Source organism: Urocampus carinirostris, chromosome 11 (genome assembly GCF_059441175.1).
Source record: "Urocampus carinirostris isolate Australia breed hairy pipefish chromosome 11, RoL_Ucar_1.0, whole genome shotgun sequence".
Lineage (NCBI taxonomy): Eukaryota > Metazoa > Chordata > Actinopteri > Syngnathiformes > Syngnathidae > Urocampus > Urocampus carinirostris.
In genome coordinates, this window is record NC_142359.1 from 28324362 (window position 1) to 28352092 (window position 27731).

The 27731-nt window shown below is 40.5% G+C and overlaps 1 protein-coding gene across 1 annotated transcript in view; it reads left to right on the plus strand.

Annotated features, from left to right (window-relative positions):
* LOC148356998 (phospholipid-transporting ATPase ABCA1) overlaps nucleotides 1–27731 on the plus strand; it is a 181764-nt gene that overhangs the window by 118704 nt on the left and 35329 nt on the right. Inside the window, exons 31-33 of the mRNA XM_088347477.1 lie at nucleotides 4821–4948; nucleotides 11486–11584; nucleotides 15985–16174. Of these exons, the coding sequence (XP_088203603.1) occupies nucleotides 4821–4948; nucleotides 11486–11584; nucleotides 15985–16174 (417 nt within the window). The remainder of the gene's footprint in view (nucleotides 1–4820; nucleotides 4949–11485; nucleotides 11585–15984; nucleotides 16175–27731) is intronic.

Consider the following 27731-nt stretch of genomic DNA (forward strand, 5'->3'; position numbering starts at 1 on the left):
AGAGGTTCATTGACAGACTGACAAAGGGTGAGTGAGAGCACTGAGCTTAAATGGGAGAGAAGCCAATCAGTCAACGAGCCGCAGCTGGCGCCAAATGGGCGGGGCCAATTGGGCGCCATGGGAAACCGTGACATTTAAGCTATATTAAAATAATGAAAGATCTTCATTTATTTCAGTTGATTTGAATTTATAATGTATGTAGTTTTTTGTGTTATAGACAATAAAGAACTTTATCACAATATTCAAATTTCGTACTGTTGCAAAGTTACCAAATACGAGGAATCTCATGTGGTCTACCATGCCAGCTTAGAGCAAAATATGAAATATGCATTTTCTATGAAAACTACAAAAATTGAAAAAAAATAAGCACTGTTCATTTTATACCTCTAGCTCAGTGCTTCTCAGTTGTTTTCCTTCATGCGCCCCCCAGCTGAAGTCATCCTCTTACGCCCCCCAGAACAATTTTTTTTATTAAGTGATCACATATTTTTGGTTGGGACAAAAGGTTGCTCAATATATGGAAACACATCATCTCCATCCATCCATATTTGCTTTAAAAAAAACTCAAGCGTCTTATCAGCATGATTGGGTTGTTATTTAAGTAACAGCTTATATATTTGGCTTTGTGCAGTCCGCTGCCTACATATTTAATATAGCAAGCACACTGGTCTTTGCTTTGGGTTTTGTACATCTCTTTAACCCGTCTCTCTTCTGCTGTCTCCGCATTAAATTTTTTCATGGGGTCACTTTGAGGCTACACTTCATACTCAATACTTATACTCTGTGCTTAATGCACTGCATGTAAAATAAATGTAAACAAATGGCTCTGCCACTGAGAACCTCACTGCCTTCTTATGTAGTGGAAGTGCAATTGCACTTTATTATGGGAAGGTCAAATGTGACCACCTTGATGAAGCCTTGCGCCTTCCCAGGGGGGCCCGCCCCACTCTCTGAAAATTACCGATCTAGATGGCGCTCTTAGTTTAAACAAAATAGCTAGTTCAATATATTTTCCAGTCCATCTTTGGACAAAGAGTGTCATCTAGAGCCGGGTCAGGAACCTTTTGATCACAAGAGCCATAATACAAAATAAATGTATTATATAATAATAGTAATGCCAGAGCCTGTCCCATATCAATATAAATGTACAACTTAAAACATGTCTCCCTCCCGCGATTACTTAAGATCTTTGAGGCTGATTTTGATCTTCTTTTTTTCATAAATAATTGTTTTAAAACAAGGTAAACGCATCTTTTTTGTGAAAAAAAGCTAACTAAAAGTTCTCTGATGTATTTCCATTCAGCGCATTGGAAGCACGGGTGAGACGGGTGTGTGCTTTGTGTGCAGAGATCTGGCCACGCCTATCACTCGCCCAATAAAATTAGTCTATGTGCTTGGCTGGCGTATTTGGGTGTTTAATTTTTTTCTCTGTAGGTTTTTATCATAAACTGTCTCAACAGTTCTATTTAAAGGATTCCTTAGCAACATAGAGCTAAAAAGAGGTCTGTTGGTGTGGCACCTTGGCTGTAAACTCTAGTTTTGAGGCTGTGCTCTTTAAGTAATGTCCTGAACAGCACAATTTGTTAGTAGTGCTTTGGCTGTGCTTGCACCAAACTTGACTTTGAGCCATGCTGAATTGGAATCCTACAAAGCAAAATTGCATTAGCAGCAATTTATCCCCAAGCCATGTGACTCTTTCCATGCGTACGTATGTATGGCCTGCGAGCCATTGGTTCCCTACCCCTGATCTTGAGGAATCAATATCATATGTGTTTTATAATTCCAGTTGTCCATAACTTTTTACATTTAATTACTAAATTAGTTGACAGGTATGAATATTAAATTGTTATATTAATAACTTATTGTTACGATAACTTTTACATTGGTCACTAATTTGCTGTTTGCTGTTTTTCAGTGGTAGCATTGTCTAGGAAGTAACTTCAAACAAAGATGGCTGAATAATAATAAAAAAAAAATCTTACTCTGATTTTTCTTTAATGAAAAATCGCAAAATTCTCTTTACTTTTCCTGAAATGCCATTTTCAATTATTGGTAGGTCTGCAGTTGCTTAAATTGGATATAAACTATTTTGGCTAGACTTTTTCTATGATGAGACCATATGCAGTCTTTGATTCACACACGTAAAAAAAAATAGGAGCCCTGAGGCATATCCTGGCGTCTAAATCCTTCTGTGAGCAGATGTCGCTGTTTTGTAAGTGGCTATTACAAAAAAAACAACAATTGGTAAATAAGGTCGCACTCGAGTTAGCGACCAGTGGCGGTGCAATGCTAACATTTGCAAATGTGTCATGGGAATACACTTAAGCATGTCATAAAACGAATCTGGTTTTGTGTTCAAAGCCATTCCATATCCACACCCCCCTGCGTCCTGAAATCCCTGATAAACTCATGCATTGTTCATAGCGAGTGCTTTGGCTTTTACGAAGACTTAATGACTTTGTTTTTCGCTATGCTCTCAATAGGAGAACTACCAGCTGTCACCTGTAATTACTGTCAAATAGGAGAATAAGGGAGAACAAGAGCCAACGAAAGAGAGGCGCTAGCGTCTGTCATTAGCTTTTCAGTCTCATCGACCACTCTTTATCTCGCTCCTCTGCGTCTCCCTGAGTTTTAGAATTTCAACTGTGGGAATTTTGCAAACTCACGCGCCAGGCCAATTAATTGTGCACGTTTCCAACCAACATCCCTCCCTCAAATGTGATTAAGCTTTGAAGATATCTGACCTTTAAGTCCGGCTCTTAACAACTGAATGAGAGAAAACGAATTATGTCTGAGAGAATTGGATTTTTTTGTTTTTTTCTTCTGTAGTATAGGTCTATAGTGTGGCGTGGAAAAAGTTGGTCAGATGCTTTCAGGCACATGCTGGCTTTGTTGACTTGAGCTCATGTCGGAGATTTTTTTTTTCTCGTCAAAATTGGATACTACAGACAAAGGACGATCATCTCTCTGGTGTTTATTCTTCAAATAGTTCCCTCTTTGATGATTTAGAAAAAATATATTGTCGTAACTTCTAAATGAAGTAGATGTGCTGCTCCTTATATAGATAAGTAATTAATACTCCATTAAAAAAACTCCATGCAGCGGGAAACAAATAACAGGGTTGCTTGACTTGCTATTAGCTTGCTGAAGCTACCATCAATTGTACGAAAAAAAATAATTTAACCCTGAATAAACATAACCATTTTAATCAGTTGTGCTTCACCTTCCTCCCCGGACTGCACGCCACTGTTGTTAATTTTTTTCCACAACATACCAAATGCCCATTCATTTGAATGAAGCGCCGTTCTAGGACCAAGATATTTAGTATTAGGGTCACGGCCAGTACGAGCAGTGGACCCAAATGCGTAACCTTTCACACAATGCTATATTGAGGGATCGGGGAAGTCAGGGCAATTGACAAATCATGACAGTTAGGGGAACAACGGAAGCCGTGTAACGGCTTTAGTCTTCTACAAAAGAATGTAACTATTTAATTACACTTACAAAAAAAAATACATCATAGAATTACAGGTAAATTCAATTAAAAAAAAAAACGATTACTTCGCGGCATAACAATTTTGTTTAAACTATATTTGTATTTCCCAGTTGACGCATTGTGTCCATCATAATTTCAATCATTGACACTCGAGAAACAGAGAGATGAGATGTTGCGCAGATTGCATGTTTGTCACACTGTGTTGCAGATAAAAATATAAAAAATTCGTCCGAATTTTAGTTCTCCTTCTAGGTAAAACTCATTTTGTTGAATTGGCGTAAGCCTGCAGTTTTGTGAGGACAGCGCAGTTGCCCTATGGTGATGCGTTCACGGACATTTAGTGAATATGATTGATTGTCTTTTTTTGCAGTTAATTGTTGTTGAAAATCATTATATAACTCTCACTCTGTTGTTATATTGTGAGAATGTTTTCTATTCCATCTATCTACCCTGGTCATGTCCCTCGAGAGGGGTGACCGACAGCAAGACAAACACATACAAAAATTAAGAAAATAAAAAGGGGAAAAAAATGGCAAAAAAAATACACACAAAACCTTTTTGGACCATGGCCAACCTAAACACCCAAACAAGTTAGGCACTTTGGCGCCTAAGTTGGTCATGCTTTCATCCCACTAGAAGAAACGGGACACAAGAAAGCGGCCATGTCACTCGGGTCAGGGTGACACAACACAATCTTCTGTTCAACAGCAGGGCCCGACAGCTTTCACTGGTTTACCCCTGCCACATCATACGGATGCCCTGCCCATCCTGCCCATCTGAATATTGTGGAGAGGTTAAGCATTCCCATTTCAAATGAACAAAACCTGGACATAAGACATTCCAGAGTTAGTGGGAAAGTTAGAAAAAGAAGATTTGGTGTGATTTTCAAAAAAGATTGGTTTTCCCAGCATCCATTTAATGTAAATGGAGCTTATCTTGTCTGGCATGTGAAAGAAAAAGTGTTATTTCTGCTTAACAAACTATGCAAATTGGTTAAAATGTAAGCTCATTTTTAGGACCACAAGAAACTACCTGGGATTGGTTTATTCCAATTCTTATTCAAAGTCACCATGTTCGTTTATCTTAGAGACAATTTAGTAATTATATTTATATTTCATTTATTTTGTCTTTTATTTGCATATTTAGTATTGGAGTAATCCAATAATAATCAAAAGTAATGTAACTCACATTACTCTAATATTATCCTAGTCGTATTACCTAACTGATTACATTTTTTCAATAACTAGTAACTGTATCGGATTTCATATTTAAAATAACCCTTCCAATCGCGGAGGTATCACTGTTTGTATTTATTTGTTCTCAGGTGGTGTTACCTGCCGTTTTTGTGTGCCTCTCCCTGATCTTTTCGCTCATCGTTCCGCCGTTCTCAGAATATCCCAGTCTGGAGCTTCAACCCTGGATGTATGGCTTGCCTCAGACTACCTTCTTCAGGTGTTTTTTCATTCCCGTTTCTTAACCCGCACCAACAGTCTCATAATAAGTGTCGATGCCTCGGGAGACAGGAGTTGACATCTCAATCAGTTCTCACCACCAACATCGCTATCCTTCCAGGACCAGATTAGCATATTGCTGTCGCCTGATCGCTCACTTCTCTCCGGGGTGGAACCTCAAAGGATTTTCATATTACTCAGTGCCAATCACTTGTTTAAAAGAATACGTCTTATCTAAAAGATAATTTAGCCAACCCTGCAGGTATTTTATTTCCCCTGTTGTTACTGTAACACAATTAATTTTAGCTTTGGCTTGTATAGTGTGATTCTATTGGAGCTGTCTGGCACATCATTCTGTTCTACTATGCCGAAGCCAAAAGTTGCTAAACAAGATAGCAGCAGTGACACATTTCAGATTAATAGCGACTTGAAAGGTACTCTCTTTCTCAACTGAAGTATGGTAAACCCCTGGGATACGATAAACCCCGCCTTACAACATGTTCACTTTACTGATATGGAATAGCATTTTCCCTACTATACAAATGATTTTGCTCTAACTGTGCTTTGAAAGAAGTTACATTCCTATATCCCCTTCTGCTATTGGTTGACGCCATAAAAAATCTGGTCTGCTATTGGTTTGGGTCATGGGATCATGAAAAAAGCTAATATGCTATTTGCTCAAGTACCTTCAACAATGTATTTTCATTCAGTTCAGAATCTCGTGTACTTCGGAAAGATACAATGCTGTCTGTTTTGTTATGTATCTATAAAATAGCTAGTGATGCTAATTGGAGAAACAACAACTTGATAACCATGGAAATGAAGCTCGCGAGTATAAAGAAATACAAAAAAAAAAAAAATAGAATAGAGTTGTTTTTATTGTCATGAGAAATGGAAAAACAAAGTAAAGAAGAAAATATTGGATTATTTTGTATTCTTTCATAATGGCAAGCTTTGTGTCAATGGTTGCTTTTCCCTTCATCATCATTGAATTGAACCAAGTCATTAAATACAATTAAAAATAATACAAAATGTTATCACCGACTCTGCACCAACAAGGGGGGGGCTCATTATTTGGTACTGTTTCTAAATGTTCCTTAACCCACAGTCGGGAATAAGGCAAGGCAAGTTTATTTGTGTAGCACAATTCATACACAAGACAATTCAAAGTGCTTTCCAGAAATGGCAAAGAGACAGGTTAAAAACACATAATTTCAATTAAAACATCGAAGAAAAGACATTGAAAATTTAAAATATGGTTTTTAAAATGCATTAAAACCACAGATAAAACATAATAAAATCAATGAATTAAAATAAAGTAAAAGTGAAGAGTGCAGATAGAACCCTTTCAATTGCATGCACAGTTGAACAGAGCTGTTTTCAGCCTGGACTTAAACACTGTCAGAGTAGACGCCTGTCTGACTTCATCAGGAAGACTATTCCAGAGTTAAGCTGCATGGAACTGAAACGCAGCTTCACCCTGTTTAGTCCTGGCTCTGGGCACCAGCAGAAGGCCTGCCCCTGTGGTTCTCAGGGCCCAAGATGGTTCATATGGGACCAACATGTCATAGATGTACTTTGGTGCTAGACCATGGAGAGACTTATACACCAGCAGAGCTGTTTTAAAGTCTATTCTCTAAACGTCAGGAAGCCAGTGCAGAGACCTGAGCACAGGACTAATATGGTCATACTTCCTGGTTCTAGTCAGGACCCGAGCAGCAGCGTTCTGGATGTTCTGCAGCTGTCTTACAGCTCGTTTAGAAAGTCCAGTCAGAAGGCCGTTACAGTAGTCTAACCTGCTAGAGATAAATGCATGAATAAGTCTCTTTAAGTCTGGTTTGGACAGTAAACCTTTGATTCTGGCAATGCTTTTGAGATGGAAAAAGGCTGATGATGTTATGGATTTAATGTGGGTGTTAAAGTTTAGGTCTGAGTCCATAATTACCCCGAGATTTCTAACCCTATTTTTCGCTTTTAAACTAAGTGATTCCAGATGACTAATGACACTTTCTCTGGGTTTTTGTGGGCCAAAGACAATGACTTCAGTCTTGTCTGATTTTAGTTGGAGAGAGTTGTTTTGCATCCACACAGTGATCTGTTGGAGGCAGTGACAGAGTGAATTCACGGGCCCATGTTCACCTGCTGTCAGCGAGATGTAAATCTGAGTGTCATCTGCATAGTTATGGTAGGACACGTTATTACTGCGTATTAACTGGCCCAGGGGCAGCATGTAAAGATTGAACAAGAGGGGTCCCAGGATGGATCCCTGGGGGACCCCACAGGTCACTGCCAATTGGTCTGACACATAGTCTTCGATCTGAACAAAATACTTCCTGTCCTCGAAGTAGGACTGGAACCATTTCAGGGCAGGACCGGAGATGCCTACCCAGTCCTCTAACCTCTGCGACAAGTTCACTTTATCGACTGTGTCAAATGTAGCACTCAGATCCAGCGGGACTAAGACTGAGACTTTACCTGCATCAGTGTTAAGACGGATGTCGTTTGTCACCTTGATCAGAGCGTTCTCAGTGCTGTGATGGGGCCCAAAGCCTGACTGGAAATCATCAAAGCAGTTGTTTATTAGAAGAAGATCACTGAGCTATTGGAAAACAACTCTCTCAAGAACTTTCCCTAAAAACGGCAGGTTTGATATGGGCCGATAGGTATTCAGTACTGTGGCATCCAGACTACTCTATTTTAGGAGAGGCCTAATGACAGAAGTTTTCAAGGCCCTTGGAAATGTTCCAGACCAGAGTGAAATGTTCATTTAATGAGTGAGTTTTGGTAACAAACTGCTCAGCACAGATTTTAGAAATTTAGTGGGCAACTCATCGAGGCAACATGTAGCTGAACTCAGACTGGAGACGGTCTCTTGGACTGTTTTTTTTCAGTGACAGGTGTGAAATGTGTCAGCTCTAGGTGTGTGGAGGGCTGCAGTGTTAACTGCGTTGTAGGATTTATTGAATGTTTAATAATAATAATAATAATAATAATTTCCTTGTATTGTCATTCTGTGTAACAATGTACACAGAACGAAATGTCGATTGCACCTGACCCGTTGTAGCGAGCCGATGCAGCCGCAGCCAACAGAGGGCGCCGCCGACCACTTTTTAAGTCTTAGGAATGACTCGGCCGGGGCGCGAACCACCGACCTCCCAGTCTCAAAGCGGGCGCCTTACCATCTAGGCTACTGAGTGCCCTGAATCTTGTCATTAAAGAATATTGCAAATTCATTGCACTTAGATGTGGAAACTAGTTCTGATGGTAATGGAACAAGAGGGTTTGTTAACCTGTTAACTGTCGCAAAGAGGACACGAGAGTTGTGACTGCACTTTGCAATCATTTCTGAAAAATACCTCTCTCTAGCTCTACGTAAAATCTGGTTGAACACACACAACTGTTCTTCGTAAATCTCACAATGAATCTGAAGCTTAGACTTCCGCCATCTCCGTTCGGCTCTCCGACACTCCATCTTCTGTGCCCTGACTGAGCCATCATTTCTCCATGGCGTCTTCTGCCTATTTGTTACCATTTTGACCTTAACAGGAGCAATGGTGTCCAGAACATTCAGAGCACAAGAAGAGTATGAGTTCACCAGATCAACATTAGAGCAGGAGGCGTTTTCAGAGCTAATCAATTTCATAAACAACATACCTGTGCAGTCATTAATGTGTCTGCTCCGAACAGCTGCGGGTTGAATAATGCTAAAAAGATTATTATTGTCAATTGGTTAGAGTCGTATTCTTTAGCAAGGTATTTTCCTATTCATCCAACATTCCTTTTTTTTAACTTTCTTTTTCCATTTGTCAATGACAATAAAGACAACTCTATTCTATTTTTTAATTTTTTGAATAATTGTGTGCTTATTTTCCATGAATATGTTATTTGCTTCTTCCTTTAGCATCACTAGCTACAGTTTGTATACAGTACAGTATAAAATGTACAGTGTTGGATCTTTGCAAAACACATAAAGAAGAGAAAGTCATTATGTGAGGTAGTTTAGCCAATAACACAACAGTTTTTGCTCTGATGCAAATCAATAGAAGACCAGCATTTCATCCGACCTCGACCAACAACGAAATGCGTCATAGTCATGAACACGCATGAACGTGCATGAATACGCATGAACACGCATCAACACTCATGAAGTTTTTGGGCACACAAAATAATTTGATATTGATGTAATAAAGCCAGGGAAATGCCATAAGTTGGAGTGAAACATTGTATTCAACACCAATAAAGTGCAGAACTCTTAATGTGGGGCCGCCGTACCTTGAGGATCTATTCTGTATATAAATGCTCTCAAATGTAGTAAAGTTGAATAGAAAAATATTCGTTAATCAATGTGCTGCAGAAAAACTCAAAACACTGTAACGGTGTACTCCGTAACATTAATTTTTAGTCAAGGCTAACGTCCCCCCATTTTGTCCTCGATATGGTAGTGGAGCCCGTTTTAACACAACTTTTTCCATACCTGTGGTTTTCAAACTCCATTCCAATCGACCTTCGCTCCAAGCAATTACCGAATATTGTCTTTTTGCTCGAGTGACCTTGAAAGTGCCGACTTAAAAGCGACTACACGGGCCACGTCCCTCCGTGGAGGCGTGCCTCATAAACCGTCCCGTTTACCTCTCACCGATGAGCGATTATGATGGAAGAGGTTCTGAACCCTTTGAGTCTCTGAGTCCGTCAGCCTTGTGCTTTTCTAAAGCTTCTCCCTAATGGCCTAGCACTTGCTTGGTGCCCAGATTCATTAGTTCCGCCTTTTCGGTGTATATATGCATTGCCCGAGTCTGCTTTTTATTACCTCGGAACACTGTGGCAACCCAGCCATTGTTAATTGCAGAACAGATGGCTGCACATAATCCGTTTTTACAACTAGACCACTTCGATTACGCTCGCTGGTGGCTAAGGAAACGGCCGTGCGACCTTCATGGAGATGCCTCAAAATGAGACAACGGCTACGATAATAATCCACACGGCCGACTTGCTCGTGGTCATTGTTGGCCGAGAACCGGATCTGTGGTCTTTATAGACCTGCCGTATGTGCTTAGCGTGTGTGATCTCGAGCCAAGTGGCATAGGTAATGAGTATTTTCGTCATAATTGACGGGCATTGAATGAACAAGATGTGTAACTAGGTTTTTTGAAATGCTGCTTTTTTTCAGGTGAGTTGATACAGAGTACCAAGCGCAGTCTAAAGCCAAAATACAATATAAATATTTATTGTAATTGATTACAACTTAGTGTACATTGTTCACAAGATTACACATGGTACTCCAGGATGAAAGAAATTAAAGACTTGAAAAAAAAAACAATAACAAACAATATTGGGATGGATGGGCAATGTTTACAAGATAGTGCTTGGAGATTGGCCTACGTTGTAAGTGTATCAAAACAATAGTGTAATAAAAAAAAAAATAATAATAAAAATAGAAAAATGATAAAACATTGAAATATTTTTTCTATACATAGGTAGTATATATTTCTCTCAAAGTCTTGTGCTTGTTTTGGATGGTCTTTGTTTCAATGAATCTGTAGTGTCTGCCACAGGGTAGCAGGTCGAAAAAGTCTAAGAGGGGTCTTTTCTAATGTTGTCGGCAATGTCCTCCAGTTTAGGTCAGAGAAAAAGTACGACCTTGGTGTAACCACATTTGATGCTCGTAAGAACTTATATTGAACTCATTTTTCGCCAAGAAAACCCCCTAATGAAACTCCTTCAGCTAACAGCTCTTTCTTAAATGTATTTAAAAGATCCAACAGAACATGCATTTGGCATGGCCTGGAAAAATATTCACCCAACGTAAAGGAAGAAATTGCTCGGAGAGAATGCTCGTCTGCTTTTGTGGATCCTGAAAAAGTCAAAGGCCCCAAAAATATCCCTGCTCTCGGAGATAGATGGTCCTTGGAAAAACCCGCTTTAGTTCTGTAGTCGAGGCAATTCTAGTTTTGTAAGTTCTAAGAGCTTCAATTCATCACCTTAGGTTCCAAGGCCCCTGGAAAATCAGTAGATGACACATTCTACGTCTTTCTTGAAGTCCAACTGAAATACCATTGTCTCTATAAACATGCATTTTCAGGGAATCTTAAATGATACCAGGTGGTGGGTTTAGCCTTTAGCAAAAACTGACACATATTGAAAGCTGAGAACCAAGCTGGTCTGGACAATTTTATGATGGTTAAGACCAAATAATTTACTATTAGGGTTTTACAGTCGCATACAAGTGACCCTTTGGTCGATAGCTGGAGGACTCATTTAAAAGTCCAGGGGAAAAGTGTGCCACCACAAAAACAAAAAGTGGTACCACCCTGTGGCGTGGTGCCTTACTCTGGACTGTTCCAAAACGTGGTCACCAAACTGGAGGCTGACCAGAGAAAACCTAAGGCTAAAGAGCAAATTTACATGCGAGTCTTGATACATGTTATGGTTGTTCAATCCCGCTCTGGATGCTTTTACTACGTAGTCCTTGAAAATACTACGCATCTACCTAGGTTTTTCTAGATGTTTTCGTGATTACGTCTTCATTTTCTTTTCACAGTAATGATGCAACCGAAAATGCAGCGATGTCCAAAGTGGTGGAAACCTTGGTTAACAATCCAGGCTTTGGAACACGTTGCATGGAAAGTGACCCGATTCTGTAAGTATGTTTTTGACTGTGGCTAATAGGGAAGTGGCACGCAAGCGGCGGGTCCTAAATGCCGCATTTTGAAGTCGAGTCGAAGTTTTTGTTTTGTTTTACTCAATAATTGAACTGAGTTTTTGATTTATTCGATATGGCGCCTCGGAAGGCAGTTTCTAAACCATGTTTTTGCGGTGCCGTGGACCATGGAGCAATGATCCAGTGCAGTCACTGCAAGCACTACATACATTACGAGTGCTCTGGATTGTCAGTTCAGGACCTAAGCCTCGCGATACAAGATAAGCAAGCTACTTACATCTGCAAGTCCTGCGTCCCCGGCTTATCCGCTGATGATAAGGATTCTTACGCCTCTCTGAGTAGCTCTGGAACAGTGTTCACCTACGTGGATAGCACTCCAGTGCCTTTATCCGGGTCGTCTGGGCCGTGCAGTGCCCTGAACTCTGCTGATTTGGTCTCCACTGTCCGTGAAACCGTGAAGGCCATGGTACCAACTTTGGTCCGAGAGATTATGACGCAGATGATGCCAGAAGTTGCCAGAATGTCGACTAGCCTAATGGAGGAAATGCTAGCAAAGGAGGCTAGGAAGCATAATCTCGTGGTGGTTGGAGCAAAGACACATCGAGAAAATGGTGAAGCTGTCCAGGATACCCAGCTCTTTCAGGAAGTCGCCGAAGCAGTCCCGGGAGTAGAGAAACAGGACATTCTGGAAGTTTTTCGTGATGGAAGGCTGAAGAATGATGGTAAACCCAGGATTGTGAATATCCGATCCCGGAATACAAGATCAAGGCTGGCGTTTCTCCGTGGATTCAATCGGGTGAAAAGTACCATTCCGACGTTGTCTTCTGGATTTGTTCGTCCAGATATGACACCAAAAGAAAGGGAACGCGACAGGGAACTACAGGACGAACTTAAGCGCCGTCGGGACGAAGGTGAAGTAAACATCATTATACGGGACGGGAAAATTATTGTCAAGCCGGAAAATGCCTAAGGTCGCCTTCGCCTTTATTGAACAGCCCCTTGATTCATCTCATTAATGCCCAATGTTTGACTTCTAAGGCAGATGACTTGGTCTCGTACATCAATTTCTACACCCCTGATATTTTGGCAATTACAGAAACTTGGTACTCCGCTGGTGACACAGGGCCAACTATAGAGAAATATCATACCATTAGAACTGACGGTAAAAATGCTCAACATGGAGGAGTTTTGCTCATGGTTTCTCATGGTATAACTGTTTTCTGTCGCTAATTATCAATTCGATAGAATTGAGTTATTGAGATGGGATATTCTTATTTCTGGGGTGAAGCTGAGAATAGTGCTTGTATATCGCTCTGGTCTGAGCTTTTTTCAGGCCAACGTCGCTATGTTCGAACATCTGAATTCTATTTTTAATACTAAATTGCAAATTCTACTTATGGGTGATTTTAACTTTCCTGACCTTCACCACAGTTTTCTTCAAAATTCTGATACTAATCTAACTTCAATGTTCAAAAACTTGGTTTCAAATGCAGGTTTCTTTCAGCATGTCGATAAACCAACCAGGGGGTCCAACGTATTAGACCTTGTGTTTTCCACTGACAGATATCTGATTAAAAGCATTGACGTTGGGCCGAGTTTCTCTACCAGTGATCACAATTCTGTTACTTTCCAACTTAACCTGGCTCTTAAAAAAGACACCGCTGCTCAGAATTACATAAATTTTAAAGACTGTGATCTACATGGCATGAGATACTTTCTGTCTAGTGTCAACTGGTATCTCTTATTTGATAATTGTGGGAATATTGAAGAAATGTGGGGAATATTTAAATCTGTTGTTTACACTTTGATATCTGTATACGTACCCTCAGTTGCTGTTACACATCACGTCAACCGTGATATAGCTGAATTGCATAGGCGAAAGCAGTTTATTCACAAGCTTTATAAACGTGATCAGTTGGCATACTTGGAAAGTTATCAAGATGCTTCAAGGGAACTGCGGAGGGCCATCAGGCGGGAAAGGGTGGCTGAGGAAAATAAAGTTTTAGAGGCTAATAATACTCGTAAATTATTTTCATACATCAACCGTAAACTAATTTCTAGGGCATCTATTCCCAACCTGAAGGCATCTGACGGTACCGTTGCTACAGAAAATGCTGACAATGTCCGTATATTAAATGATCAGTATGCCAGTGTTTTTGGTCGTGACAATGGTGTTTCACCCGACTTTCCCAGCAGAACTTTAGCTGTTCTAAATTCTGTGGACCTTTCAAAGGAGTTAATTCATAGATACTTGATAAAACTTCCCAGCAAATTTTCAGCCGGCCCTGACAAAATTCCAAATTTCTTGCTTAAAAAGCTAGCTGACTTTTTATGTGAACCATTATTTTACCTGTTCTCTAGATCTTTTGAGGATTCACAGCTGCCTGAGGACTGGCTTAGTGCTATTGTCATACCGATTTTTAAAGGGGGCAGCACAACAAGTGCAGCCAACTATAGACCAGTTAGCTTGACTAGCTGCGTCTGTAAAGTGTTTGAGAAAATTATCTCAGATGCCATATGGAAATTTATACAGGAGCACAATCTTTTTACGTTTAAACAACATGGGTTTAGGTCCGGACATTCTACCATGACTAACTTAATAGCTCATTTGAATAATATTACCAGTATGTTTTTTGTTCACAATATGGCTGGTCATGTTGTTTACTTAGACTTTTGCAAGGCTTTTGATAAAGTGTCTCATAACAAGCTTTTACAAAAACTGAAATGCTATGGTATTAGTGGAAAACTGCTTGAATGGATAACAGCATATTTGTCAAATCGTAAACAATGCGTAAAAATTGATGATGTTCTTTCAGCGTGGTCGGAAGTTTGTAGTGGGGTACAGCAGGGCTCAGTACTAGGACCATTATTATTTCTGTTTTTTGTGAACGACCTACCTGAGGCCATTCAAAGTAGTGACATCTCAATTTTTGCCGATGATGCTAAACTGTCGGCTTTCTTACCAAAAACCCAGGTTACAGGAACAATTGATTCTCTTCAAAATGACATTAAATCAGTTTTTCTGTGGTCCGAAAAGTGGCAACTGCAATTGTCATCTCATAAATGCTTAGCACAGTCGTTTTTACATGGTTCTGTTCCGCTGTATAACATTAATGATCATGATTTGCATGTTGTTACTGAACATAAGGATCTAGGTGTCATTCTTACTTCAAACTTAAAGTTTATCACGCATATCGCCAAAATTACCAACAAAGCCAATAACATAGCATCAAACATTTACAGACACTTTTACAACAAGAACCCAGCATTCTCAGTTCGAATGTTTTGCGTTTATGTTAGACCCGGGTTAGAATATAACAGCGTTGTGTGGAACCCTTACTTACTCAAGGACATTAACCTACTGGAAGGAGTTCAACGACGGTATACGAAGCGGATACCTGGGATGCACAGCTTGTCATATCCAGAAAGACTACAAAGACTGAACTTGGACTTTTTGGAGCTCCGTAGAATTCGATTTGATTTAGTTTTTGTGTTCAAAGTACTGCACGGAATGATCGATGTGTCTTTTGATCAATTTTTTGAGTTCTGTCGTGTTGATGGTTTACGTGGTCACAGATATGAGTTACGGGTGCCTAGACCTACCAGCAACTTGCATGGAAACTTTATTTCTTTCAGGATACCAAAAATTTGGAATTTTTTGCCTGACCGGGTTATTAGTGCAAATACGGTGCAAACCTTTAAGCAAAGGTTGGCAGAAACAGATGTCAAATTTCCTTAGGGGAGGGGGCGTAAGGTGACCATATTTGGCCATGCTCACTCTCAGCATTAGTTTTTTTTCTTTGTGTCATGTTTTGATTAATGTATCCAACAATACCTTCAATAAACATTTCATTTCACATTATACTGTATAATACCTAACATCAGTCTGGTTATAGAAAGGTCCACTCCCTTCAAGCGTCTGCAACCGAGAAATAATGTGCCTGAATTGCAAATTACAGGTTAATGAATTAGAATTGTCTTTGTTGTCATTGATAAAGTGAACATTGTTTACAATGAGACTTGACGTGGCACTCCAGAGTAAACATATAAAAGACTTGAAAGAGGAAAACGATTCTATACTTAAGCAAGTTACGTTATGCTTGTGTGCTTGTTTATGGAGTGATGCTTTTGGCAAAGAAACTCAAGCCTGTTAGTACTCATTTTAAGGGATTTTTAACTTATGGCAGACGGTGAAAAAAGTTGTAGCCTGGGTGAGAGAAACCCTTAATACTGTTGTCAGCATTGAGGGCAGAGCTCAGCCTGATGATTTTTTGGGCTGCATAAATGACTCGATAATGTTTTTTGTCTGCAGCCGTGCTCGCAATACACCACTTGACAATGACGTGATATAAGTACAAGAATTCCTTCCATCCTCGTAGGGGACTACCTTGTGTCTCCAGTGCCTCCCATTGGCTTACACCATCTGTGGACCAGTCAGTGGTCGACGTCTTCCTGGAGGGTAACTGGAGCATGTCTAACCCCTCCCCCTCCTGCCAGTGCAGCACTTCTCAACGCCAAATCATGTTGCCCGACTGCCCACCTGCTGCCGGGGGGCTACCGCCTCCACAGGTAGGTTGATTTAGTTCTTTCTTCCAGCCATTTGTCTGCAAGGGTCCTGGAGCCCATCCAGGCTGTTTTCAGGTACAGGGTATGGGACACTCTGGACTGGTTACCATCCAGAATCAGGGCACTCGGAAACAGACAGACTCATACATGGGATGTAGGCCTGCCACTCAATCTAGCATACGTCTTTTTGGGACGTGGGAGGTAACCTGAGTTTCTGGAAAAAAAAAAATACTTACCCACAGGAAGAACAGCATAAACTGATAGCTGAAATTGAACCTGGGACCTTTTAATAGTAAGGTAGGTGTACCAAGGTCTTCAATTGTCAAAATAGAACCACATCCGTTCTTGTAAGTTAGCAGAAAACAGCAAATGTTCAAATAAGCATTCAATGATTTTTTTTTTCTCTGCATCACACATAGACATATAGCAATTAGTGCGGCAAGGACTTTTCAGCACCTGTCCTTAAAAAAAGTGATGTAGATTGTGTAAGGTTAGTGTTTCTATCTGGGTTTCTCATCCCCAAAACAGGCTGATTATTCAACAAATATTTTAAATATTGCATCTTCCAAAGATTATCTGTGACTCGCTTGTGCCCAAAATATTCTGTAATCGGAACCTGCAAAGGATCTGTGATCCACTGTGCAGCCGTGGGTTGATTTGAAGGTCATAACTCATCATTTGTCCTATTCAGTGGCAGTTTTGCGGCAGGAGTAATCTTTACTAGTTGCAAACAAGGTCCAATGAATCTCGGTCTGATTGATAATTGAATTGGACGAAGGCTTCGACATAATCTTTTCCACTAGACAGTCAATGAGGAGGAATAGATTAGGGGGAAGCGTGTGGGCATGACTGATGTCAGTGACAGAGACCACCCACGCAAAGCCAAGCACATCGCCAGGATGAATATCTTTTGACCCACTCCTCCCTTCTCCCAAACCTTCCCCTGTTGAATTAATCATGACAAAGTGTGCCCACTTCTTCACTGGCTCCTTTAATCCCACCCGTCCTCGCTACGGCGTCCTTGAGAACTCTGAAGATGAGAAAAAAAGGCACGCACACACCGGGAGGTGTGAAATCATCGTTTCCATGGAAATGGCAGGCGGCACTAAGCCCACCATCAATTGCCAGGTATTGACTCTACCCGGCGTAGATGAAGACTCTGCGACAGAATTTGTTTGCGAATTTCCGAACCGAGTCTAAGCAAACGGTGTGAGTGAAGTTCTCCAGGGGCTACCAGGGTTACTCGGATCCAGCGTCCTTTTGCGAATTTTGTGCATGTTCCAAACGTGTTTGAAACTTCTTGACATTTTCCTTCAAAATGTCAGTTTAATCAGAAACAGTCTTTTGTCGGGAGTGTCGAGCGTTTTGCGGTACCACTGAAAGCCCATCTCAAGCTTCACGCTTCGGTGAAGCGCTGAAGCCTGTAAGCAATTTGGTAAACACGCGAGACAAATCTTATCTGCGGAGAAACTCTTGACCACAAAGCCCATGCACGGAATGTTTAAATGTTAAAGACGTTTTTCTGATAACATTTGGATTTTGCCTCGGAGCAATCGAAAGAAGTGCTGCCGAGAATACAACGTGCTCTTATCTGGTTCTGGTAGATGTGATTACTGGTGGCTTCTTTGCATTTGCCCCGCACATAGACATATAGGAATATGCAGTGCGAGAACTTGGAATATTCTGTTCCAAGAATAAGTGGCGTTATTTTGTGTAAAAATGAGACGGAAAACTCAGAGGACACAGAGATTGAGGAGATTGCATAGGATGCCAATTTGTTACTTTGATTATTATATCTCACTGTTGTTCGGTGTTTTGCCCAATCTGCACTGTTTACATTGTTGCCACTATCGGCAAATTATGTTACTGTTCTTTGATGTCCAAACCCTGTGGCGGGTGGATCTCATTTCAAAAATATTATTTAACCCCTTAATGTTATAGCTCACAAAAGACATCGTCTCGCAACCATCACATTCGATGATGGTAGGCAACAGTGGACTGTTTACATCTGCGAGAGTCTCGTGAATCCAAGCGCGTAAAACATTTACTCCAAAACACATGATTACGCTGACAGATAATAAAAATCAGTAGAAAAGCATTCTTGCATGGATGAACGTTCCTTGTTGCTAGCTATCTGTTTAGCCCTATAATTGCTATTTATTAAATGAACAGACTAGTAACAATATTTTTATAGGCTGTTGGGATCAGAACTTGTGATTGACACATTTTTTTTTTAGCCAATCGCAGGCTTTGTTTTACGGTCCACAACCTGCATCAGCCTATACGGGCCTTTATCACCTTCTTTACCTCGGAATAACTTTGACCTATTTAAATTTAAATATAATTGACATATTAGTCATCCAATGAAATTCTAAATAAATCGATATGAAGATGTCCCGATTGTATTCACCCTGGAATAAGTGTGCGTAACCTCATGAGTAATTCGTTTTTGTGCCACATTTTCACGCACAAGCGTGATTTTTTTCTGGAAAGAAAATTCAAACATTTAAAACTCTTTCACGATTTCTAAAAAATTGGCCAGCGTAAAATATAGATTTGCAAACCTTTTAGTGTAGTAAAGTGGTTGCCTCCAAATGGCCACTTTTAAACGCCTAAACCTACCCTAGGAAAAATGTTTAAAATACAATGTTTAGTTTTTCAGATTGTGATCACAAGGTATCAGGTAAGGCTTCAAGCTATTGTCTCACCTATTTTCCACCTAAGACACCGGCTACACTCATCCGCAGGCATTTAATTGCAAAGATAAAATGTCATGCAAGAATAAAAACCTATTTGTGTTCTAATTTAGATTACTCAATGTGAGAAGCACTTTTAGCAATCATTTTAGTTTGGGAACATTTTTCTGCCTTACTTTTCAAAAGAGACCGTCCATATTCTCCATTTGGTTAAAGAACAGCATTCAATTTATTTTGGGTGCGTCTTAGAGTGGGAATTTAGGCGAATTTTACAGCAACGCTAAGGGGTTAATCAAATGAAATTTCTCATGGTAAGACTTTTTTAGCAGGTTGGAATTTCTTATCTGAGGTTTGGGTCCTCTCCTGTTCTCCTTGCAAGTTCAAATTCCCTCTATTGAAATATATTTAGTCACAATTGTCAAGTCAAGTCAAGTCAAGTCATTTTTATTTGTATAGCCCTGTATCACGAAGAGTCTCAAAGGGCTTCACAGATTGTTACACTGTATTACACAAACTATTTTCAACCGACAAGAGGAGTAGGTTATTCATATGCAATGGAGTAGAAGTGAGTTTTAAGTTTAGATTTAAACATTTCCACTGAGGTTGCAGATCGAATCTCAGGGGGAAGAGCATTCCACAGCACCGGTGCCCGGATGGAGAACGCTCTCGAACCAGCAGAAGACTTTTTTGCTCTCGGGATCATCAGAAGACCAGCACTCTCAGATCGTAGGCTTCGGACCGGGACATAGTGGCAGATCAGATCTGAAAGATAAGAGGGAGCAAGTCCATGTATGATTTTGTACAATACTAAGAGAACTTTGAAGTCACATCTTTGGCTAACTGGGAGCCAATGCAGGTTAGCCAAAATCGGTGTTATGTGATCGTACTTTTTTGTCCTGGTTAAGAGCCTCGCTGCGGCATTTTGTACTAGCTGAAGAGACTTGATTCTGGACTTCGGGAGACCGGAGAGTAGTGCATTGCAGTAATCGAGACGGGAGGTAACAAATGCATGAATTATTGTTTCCGCATCAGACTGAGACAGTATTGAACGGATTTTAGCAATGTTGCGAAGATGGAAGAAGGCAGTTCTAGTAATTTGCTTTACATGCATCTCAAAGGATAGATCAGGGTCAAATATGACACCTAAATTTTTAACTGAGTCACTCTGTGTGATGTGACATTTGTCAATGTTCACAGCAGTTTTTGAGAATAAGTCCCGGCATTTAGAAGGACCAATGACTAACATTTCAGTCTTTTCAGAGTTAAGACGCAAGAAATTGAGTGACATCCACTCTTTTATCTCAGTGAGACAGGCCTCCAAATTTCCACAGTTTAGTGTGGAAGATTCCTCCAACGGAAGATATAGTTGAGTGTCGTCTGCATAGCAATGGAAGCTGATATTGTACTTGCGATTCTCAATGTAAAACATGTCTATACGTTTTTCAATTTTTTCATTCTAATTCTATAAATCCAGTTGTAGACTCTGGGGTTGTAGGGTTATAGTATTGGTTACTAGGAAGACGTGGCCTTTGGGTGCCATTGTATGGTGTTTCATCTTACTTCTTCGAATAGAAAACACAATGGGAGACAGGAAACACAATTTCAGCTCATTAGCAGATGTGATTTTCTCAAGTTCTGAATTTTATCTGCCCTTTGTTTAGACATATTTCCTTTTTATCCAAACAATTGAATGACAGTTTTGAACACATTGACGGGACACAATCCCAAATGGGATTTCTGAACTAGCACATACCAGCACGGGGCTGAAAGTTCACATCAAGCATACTCCAACTCTTATCGCTGTTAAATAAAATACAATCGATTCCCTCAGGCAAAGGATGAGCTGCTTAAGCAAGATGCCCTTCAAAGGTGACTAGGCCGTCTTCAGTATGACAGTGCTCTAACCACTAGATGCTGTGGTATTGTGTCATGCAACCGAAAATGAGTGCTACAAAGCATATGGAAGAGTACAAACTACAGATACTCAAAGTGACCAAAATGCTCTATTTTTCTTATTTTTTTGCCCAGCCTTTTATATGTTTTTTTGTACCCTTAGCAGCAAGATGGCAGACAGTTATGTCAGCTGCCTCTCGGTGAGGCTCATGTCATGTCAAATGAAACAAAATGAAATGATCTGCATTTATATCGCGCTTTTCAAGTCAATGACTTGCCAAAGCGCTTTACATTGTGCTTCACATTTCCCAATAGCGGCCATGATCTGTGCAGCCATGTAAGGCGCTAACCTGCTTATTGGGGGTAATTGGGGGTTCAATGTCTTACCCAAGGACACTTCGGCATGTAACACGGACAAGCCGGGATTCGAACTGGGATCCCTTAATCCTAAAATGATCGCTCTACCTCCTGAGCTAGTGCCGCCCCGGATGCAAATTTCCTGACCTATAAGTATTTTGTTTTGTTTTGAATGCATGTTTATTCGATGGTTTCTGCTTATTATTTATATCAATATTGTTTTCTTTTAATGATTAATGTTTTTCACCTCTAGGGGCCGCTAAATAATATAAAATGCTATGTAGCAAATACGATTTAGCTATACATTCAGCTTTTTGACTAAAAACTACTGATTAGTTTATAGTTTACTAGACACTCAAAATAAGTTGGAAAAGTGTCAGTGGAGGGCAGGATGGCCGCACAGTTTTGAGGTAATCAAATCCAGCTACCAGCCTTCCTCTGCAAAGTTAACATGTTCTCCTTGTGCTTGCGTGGGTTTCCTCCGGGCACTACGATTTTCTCCTACACTCCAAAAACATGCATGTCAGGTTAATTGGCTGGTCTAAATTGTCCTTAGGTGTGAAAGAGCAAGTAAGTTGTCTTTTCCTGTGTGCCCTGTGATTGGCTCGCAACCGTTTCAGGTTGTCACCTGACCACTGCCCAAAGATTGGTTCCAGTACCCCCGCAACCCTACTGAGGATAAGCGGTGCAGATAACGGATGGATGGATGTATGTATATCAATGCATTTTGAACTCGCAAGGAGATCAGGAGATGATCCAGACCTCAGTCAAGAAATTCCAACCTGTTCTAAAAGTCCCCCCTGAGCCCTTTCTTTTTGTTAAAGTTCCTAGATTACAGAAGTAGATCTGCCCGACAGGGAGTGAAAATCAAACAACAGTAACGTCATTGGACGATAGTGATAATAATGTGAACAGAGCATAACAGTCCAAAACAACTGTGGAGGGGTAATTGTAAAAATAAAGAACGGACATCCTATGCAATCTCCTTGTGCACTTGTCCAATATTAAAAACTATGAATCCACGATGCCTGTGGTCATGATGAAAACAAAGTGATGGTTCAGCACATGTCACGGCACTAATTCCACATTAAAGCCAATAAGTGGAAATTAGAAATTAGCGATCACAAAAATGTCAAAGACTTGTTATTTTGATATAATTAGTCTACAATATAGTTTAAAATTAGTTTGTATATAATATTTATAATATAGCATACATGTGTAGCATGGGGCGGCATTAGCTCAGTAAGTAGAGCACTCGTCTTGGGATCAAGCGATCGCAGGTTCGAATCCCCGCTTACATGTCAAAGTGTCCTTGGGTAAGACACTGAATCCCTAATGCACCCAATAAGCAGGTTGGCGCCTTGCATGACCGCCATTGGTGTGTGAGTGTGTGTGAATGGGTAAATGTGCACATTGTAAAGCGCTTTGGGAAGTCTTCATTGACTTGAAAAGCGCTATGGTGCTACTCTGTTCCCTGGTGTGGGCACCCTTTTCCCTAAATAATAAAAGAAAAATAGCAAATAGTCATTTTATTTATCAAGATATTTAATGCAAACAAATACACCATATTACTTTTTGAGTATTCCAATGCATAATGTAGGATTGAGTGCTTAGAAATAAGGGATATACTAAATGTCTTCACACATGAAATACATTTGTTGAAATATTAATTGTTTTGGTACCGCCCTCCACAATAATTTCTGTTTTTTCATGTGAGCATAATGTAAAAATAATCCCCCCCCTCCTCCTCCCTGCTTACGCTGATGTGGCCCTCAGTGAGAATCACTTCGTTACCCCTGGTTTTCAACTATTGTCTGTGACTGATTTATGCCCAGAATATTCTGTAAAGAAAACTTTCGGAGGATTTCTTCATCGTCCTAGCTTTTTTTTTTTTTTGTAACCTTTCACTTCTCTACCCGGAATTAAACAAACATGCGGAATTAGAAATACCTGGCATTTTCCGGGGATGGAATGTGAAGTCGTTTTGTAACAACAGATGTCATCATATGGAGCCCAGCCAATATAATTAGAGGCACGCTGCATTCGCTGGCGTATGTGTTCACAGATAAGCCAAGGTTGCTTTGTCGCCTGATTGCTGAAGCAGATGGCTAGTTGCCTTTTTCTTCTTTGTCTTGTCGTACGATGTCTTCTTCCCCTGACAGATAAAAGACCACCGCTTGGCCGATGGTATTTTGTTCAATACAAAAGTGGCAACATGCGTGTACTCGAGCGTTTTCTAGTCGTGAAAAAAAAAACATTCAAGCATTTCAAAAAGCCTCTATAAGTGTCTAGTCTCTTGTTCACTGCTCTAAGTAGTTCTTGCTAGTTGCTTTTGTCAGCCACACTGGCTAATTTGTTTAGCAGCTCAAACTAAGTTTTGGTGTCTGATGTTGCTAGCCTTTTTAAAGACTGTAAACATGTATCTTTGTTTTTTTTTTCTCTTTTTCTTATTGCTGAATGAAACTGTGAAATATATATACAGTGAAGAAAATAAGTATTTGAACACCCTGCTTTTTTGCTATTTCTCCCACTTAGAAATTATGGAGGGGTCTGAAATTTGCATCATAGGTGCATGTCCACTGTGAGAGATAAACTAAAAAGAAAAATACAGAAATCAAAATGCATGATTTTTTAACATACAGCTGCAAATAAGTATTTGAACACCTGTGTATAATCTAGAATTTTGACTCTGAAAGACCTGTTAGTCCGTCCTTTTGAAATCCACCTGCAGTCCATGTTTCATCCTGAATCAGACGCACCTGTTTGAAGTCGTTAGCTGCATTAAGACCCCATACACCCCATACAATCAGTAAGACTTTACCTTGTAACATGGTGAAGACCAAAGAGCTGTCCAAAGACCAGAGACAAGACACCTCCACAAGGCTGGAAAGGGCTACGGAGCAATTGCCAATCACCTTGGTGAAAAAAGATCCACTTTTGGGGCATTTCTTTTTTCATTTTAAATGTTATTTCACCTATTTTCATTGCACTATACCCAAAATGCTCTGTTCTTCTTCATTGTATTTGATATAACTATCATTACAATTTTCTAAGTACAAGATTGTAATTACTGGTATTTTTTCCTTTTGCCTATTTATCCTGATGGTCTTTTATCTTTCTTCACTTCAAAGTCTTTATTACATGTTTCACCCTGGAGTGCCATGTCTAATCTCAGTGCCTATAATGTTTCACAACGTTGAAATCACTGACAATAGAGACTGTTCTATTCTATTCTATTCTATTCTATTCTATTCTATTCTATTCTATTCTATTCTATTCTATTCTATTCTATTCTATTCCATTATCTTTAGCTGGTTATTGCTAGCTATTCCCGCCTGATCCGTACAAATGGTTCTTGCTAATAGCAATTCTAGCCAGCCCAATTTTTTCTAGCTAATTCATACTCGTAACTATTGATAACCTCAATTTGAGCCGTTTAAGCTAACTCTCCCTTCCTTCTCAAGCTATTTCATTCAATCAGTGGTTCTCAGATCTTTTAGATCATGTAGCCTTCTTAGTCCTAAGTGCTACATTACATTAAATTGGTAGGTCGGATTATCTTACTCAGATGGTACCAGATCTGACCTCAAATTAGGAAGTCGGGGTTTTCCAACCTCCAACTAGGAAAAGATCATTTGAATGACACTTGAAGTGGAAGGTCCTAGTCGCGGAAATTATGGTACATATATTTTCTCCTATTATAAGGTTGGAATATTCTGACTTTCCACTTTTCATGAATGCAGCGTGTGTCTTGCTAGCTATTCTTGTTAGCTTTACCAGGTAGTTCTTGCTACTCTGTTTGTCTCTAGATAAGGGCCTGGTCACACAGCCGTTTGCGTCTGTATCGCGGGTAAAATTTTGCCTTTTTTTTTTTGCCCGTGGTTTCCCGCGATGGAAAATGCGCAAAATTGGCCAACCCGCTGTTCATCGGTGGTATGCCCGCAAAACAGACGCTGGCGACCGTTCCACTTCCTCATCGCGTCATTTCCGCCGTCATTTTCTCGTGTGGAACACGGGTATAAAAGCTCCCGAGCCGGTGTTGTGCCCAAATCCGACTCCTACGCAAAATCCCCCCCCCTCGCTTTTGTTGGAAGCGTGCATTGTCGTTGGTGACTTTTTCATCCGCGATAACAAACGCATTTTGTAGAATACGATCGCACTTTATTGTTTAAATAAACGCGTTATATAGACTAGGATCTCCCAATTGTTATAATTAGCTCACTTTATTGTTTTAATAAGCGTTTTATATAGAATACGATCGCTTTTGTTGGAAGCGCAGCAGAATGCGCGTTCACGCGAGGGGGAGAGGATTTTATATACGGTGTGCATTACGTTCACAACAAAAACAAAGACGGAATGGTTTAAATTGTATTACATTCCCAACAAATGCAAGACGAAGTGGTTTTGGTTATATGTTCGCCATTACATTCCCTAAAAGTGATATAAAAGTGAGATAAAACGAGGTAAAAGTGGTTGTAGTAGCGAGGGGATGCAAATCTCGGGAGGAATGCATTTCTCGGCATAACACCGGGCTGTAGAAATCATAACCGCTCAAGACACAGTCCCGTGAAGATCAAGATTTCAAGCTATGGCACCGAAGAAGCCAATATGTTATTATTGTAATAGTTTTTCATTTTTATTTTATTATCTTGTTATGAAATGTAAAGAAATGTCAAGAAATAAAAATGGATTAAGACGAGGTCACTACGGTGACTGGGATCCATGTTCACCCCTTGACGTCTCGAGCACAACTGACGTGTGCTCGGCAAATTGCGCTGTATATACGCGGAGCAAGGCGTTTGACCGTCACACGGGTAACACGCTAATTTCACGTAATAACACCGCGATACAGGCGCAGAACATGCTATTACCATGCTCCACCCACGATTACCCGCTGAAATTTCCCGTCCTACCCATGTGTAACCACGCCCTGGCCGCGGCCAGAGCACGTTGTTCCGCGTCATTTCCGCGTCATTACCTCGTGTGTCGCCCGCGGTTAACACGTGCTCAAAGTTTTGAGCAGCTCAAAACTTTTTCGCGCGGCCAACCGCGTGTGAATTTCCGACCGCGAGTAAAGCACTGCTGTATCTCGTCTATATGGCGGTCTCAAAGCGTCCAACAGCGCCCAACAGCGTCTGCTTCACGGCCAGAAATTTCTGGCCGTGATTCAGCCTCGATACGCCCGTGAAAGGATGTGTACCCGTGCTCTAAAGTATTGAGCAGCGTAAAACATTTTCGCGCTGCCAACCGCGCGTGAATTTCCGACCACGTGTTAAGCACTGCTGTATCTCGTCTGTATAGCGATCTCAAAGCGTCCAAAAGCGTCCGCCTCACAGGCAGAAATTTCTGGCCGTGATTCAGCCGCAAACGGCTGTGTGCCCGGGCCCTAACACAATCCATGCTCTGTTTTTGGCCACATCAACTGAGTCTTGGTGGCCACTCTTGTTACCTGCTCTAGAGAGTTATATCTTACGACGTAAACTGTTACCGTTGTTAGCCATTTTGGAGACTTCTTGCCATCAACTCCTATTAGTCTCTTGAGAAAGACTGCTGGTCATGGGTTTTCAACACCTTAATCAGGTCTTTTTAGCCACTCTAGCTAGGTATTTCCATCTATGCTCGTCAACTTATCCACCCAGTGCTTTCTAGCCTCCTTGGTTAGCCACTCAAAAGTTTTGTTATCTGTTCTTGTCAGCTGATCTGGCTATTTCTCGCTAGCCACTCTTGTTAGCTGCTCCAGGTAGTTCTTGCTTGCAACTTAGGCTAATTCATGCTGAAAGTTACTGTTAGATATTTTACATAGTTCTTGCTAGCATGTCTCAAGATAACTCATGTTAGACACTGTTGTTTGCCACACCGACTTGGTCTTGCTAGCCTGGGTCTTGTTAGCTGCCCTAGCTAGTTTTTGCTATCTGTTCTTGTTAACTGATATGGCTATTTCTCGCCTCTCATGTTATTTTCAGCACCGAGGTATCACTGTAATTATTTCTATCTGTTTTTGTTAGCTGCTCGAGACATTTTTCATATGTTCATGTTAGCTTAACCATGTATTTCCGGTTAGACACACTTGTCAGCCACATTAACTACTTCCTGCTAGCCACTCAAACAAATGTATGCTATCTGATGTTTTTAGCCACTACAGTTTGTAGTAGCTGACCTCTCCTAGCCCCTTGACTACTGCAGTCAAATGTCTGAGTTAAACACCGATTTGTTCAAACACAAAGTCTTGACATTGTGCTACCACTATGCTTCATTTTGAAAAATAGCTTTATCTTTAGTTCGATCTGAGCTCACCACCAAGACAGGTTTGGTAAACTAGCAAAGTGGAAGCATTTTGCTCTGTCCGGTGCACCTCAGCCAGTCAGCCGAAACTTTAATTAGTATTGTGCCAGCGCTCTCTAAACATGAACAGGTTCATGCAGCGTAGCGAATCCACATCGCAGTGTCTTCCTAATTGGAGGTTTCAATGTACCCATTTATTAGCAGAAGGGCATCTAATTAGCTTCCTTTGACATTAGCCAGCATTTGTATCCCCTCACAACCAACCCTAATTGACTGTAATGAAAATGCTTTATTTTTTTTATTTTATTTTTTCAACAATATTTTTTTATCTT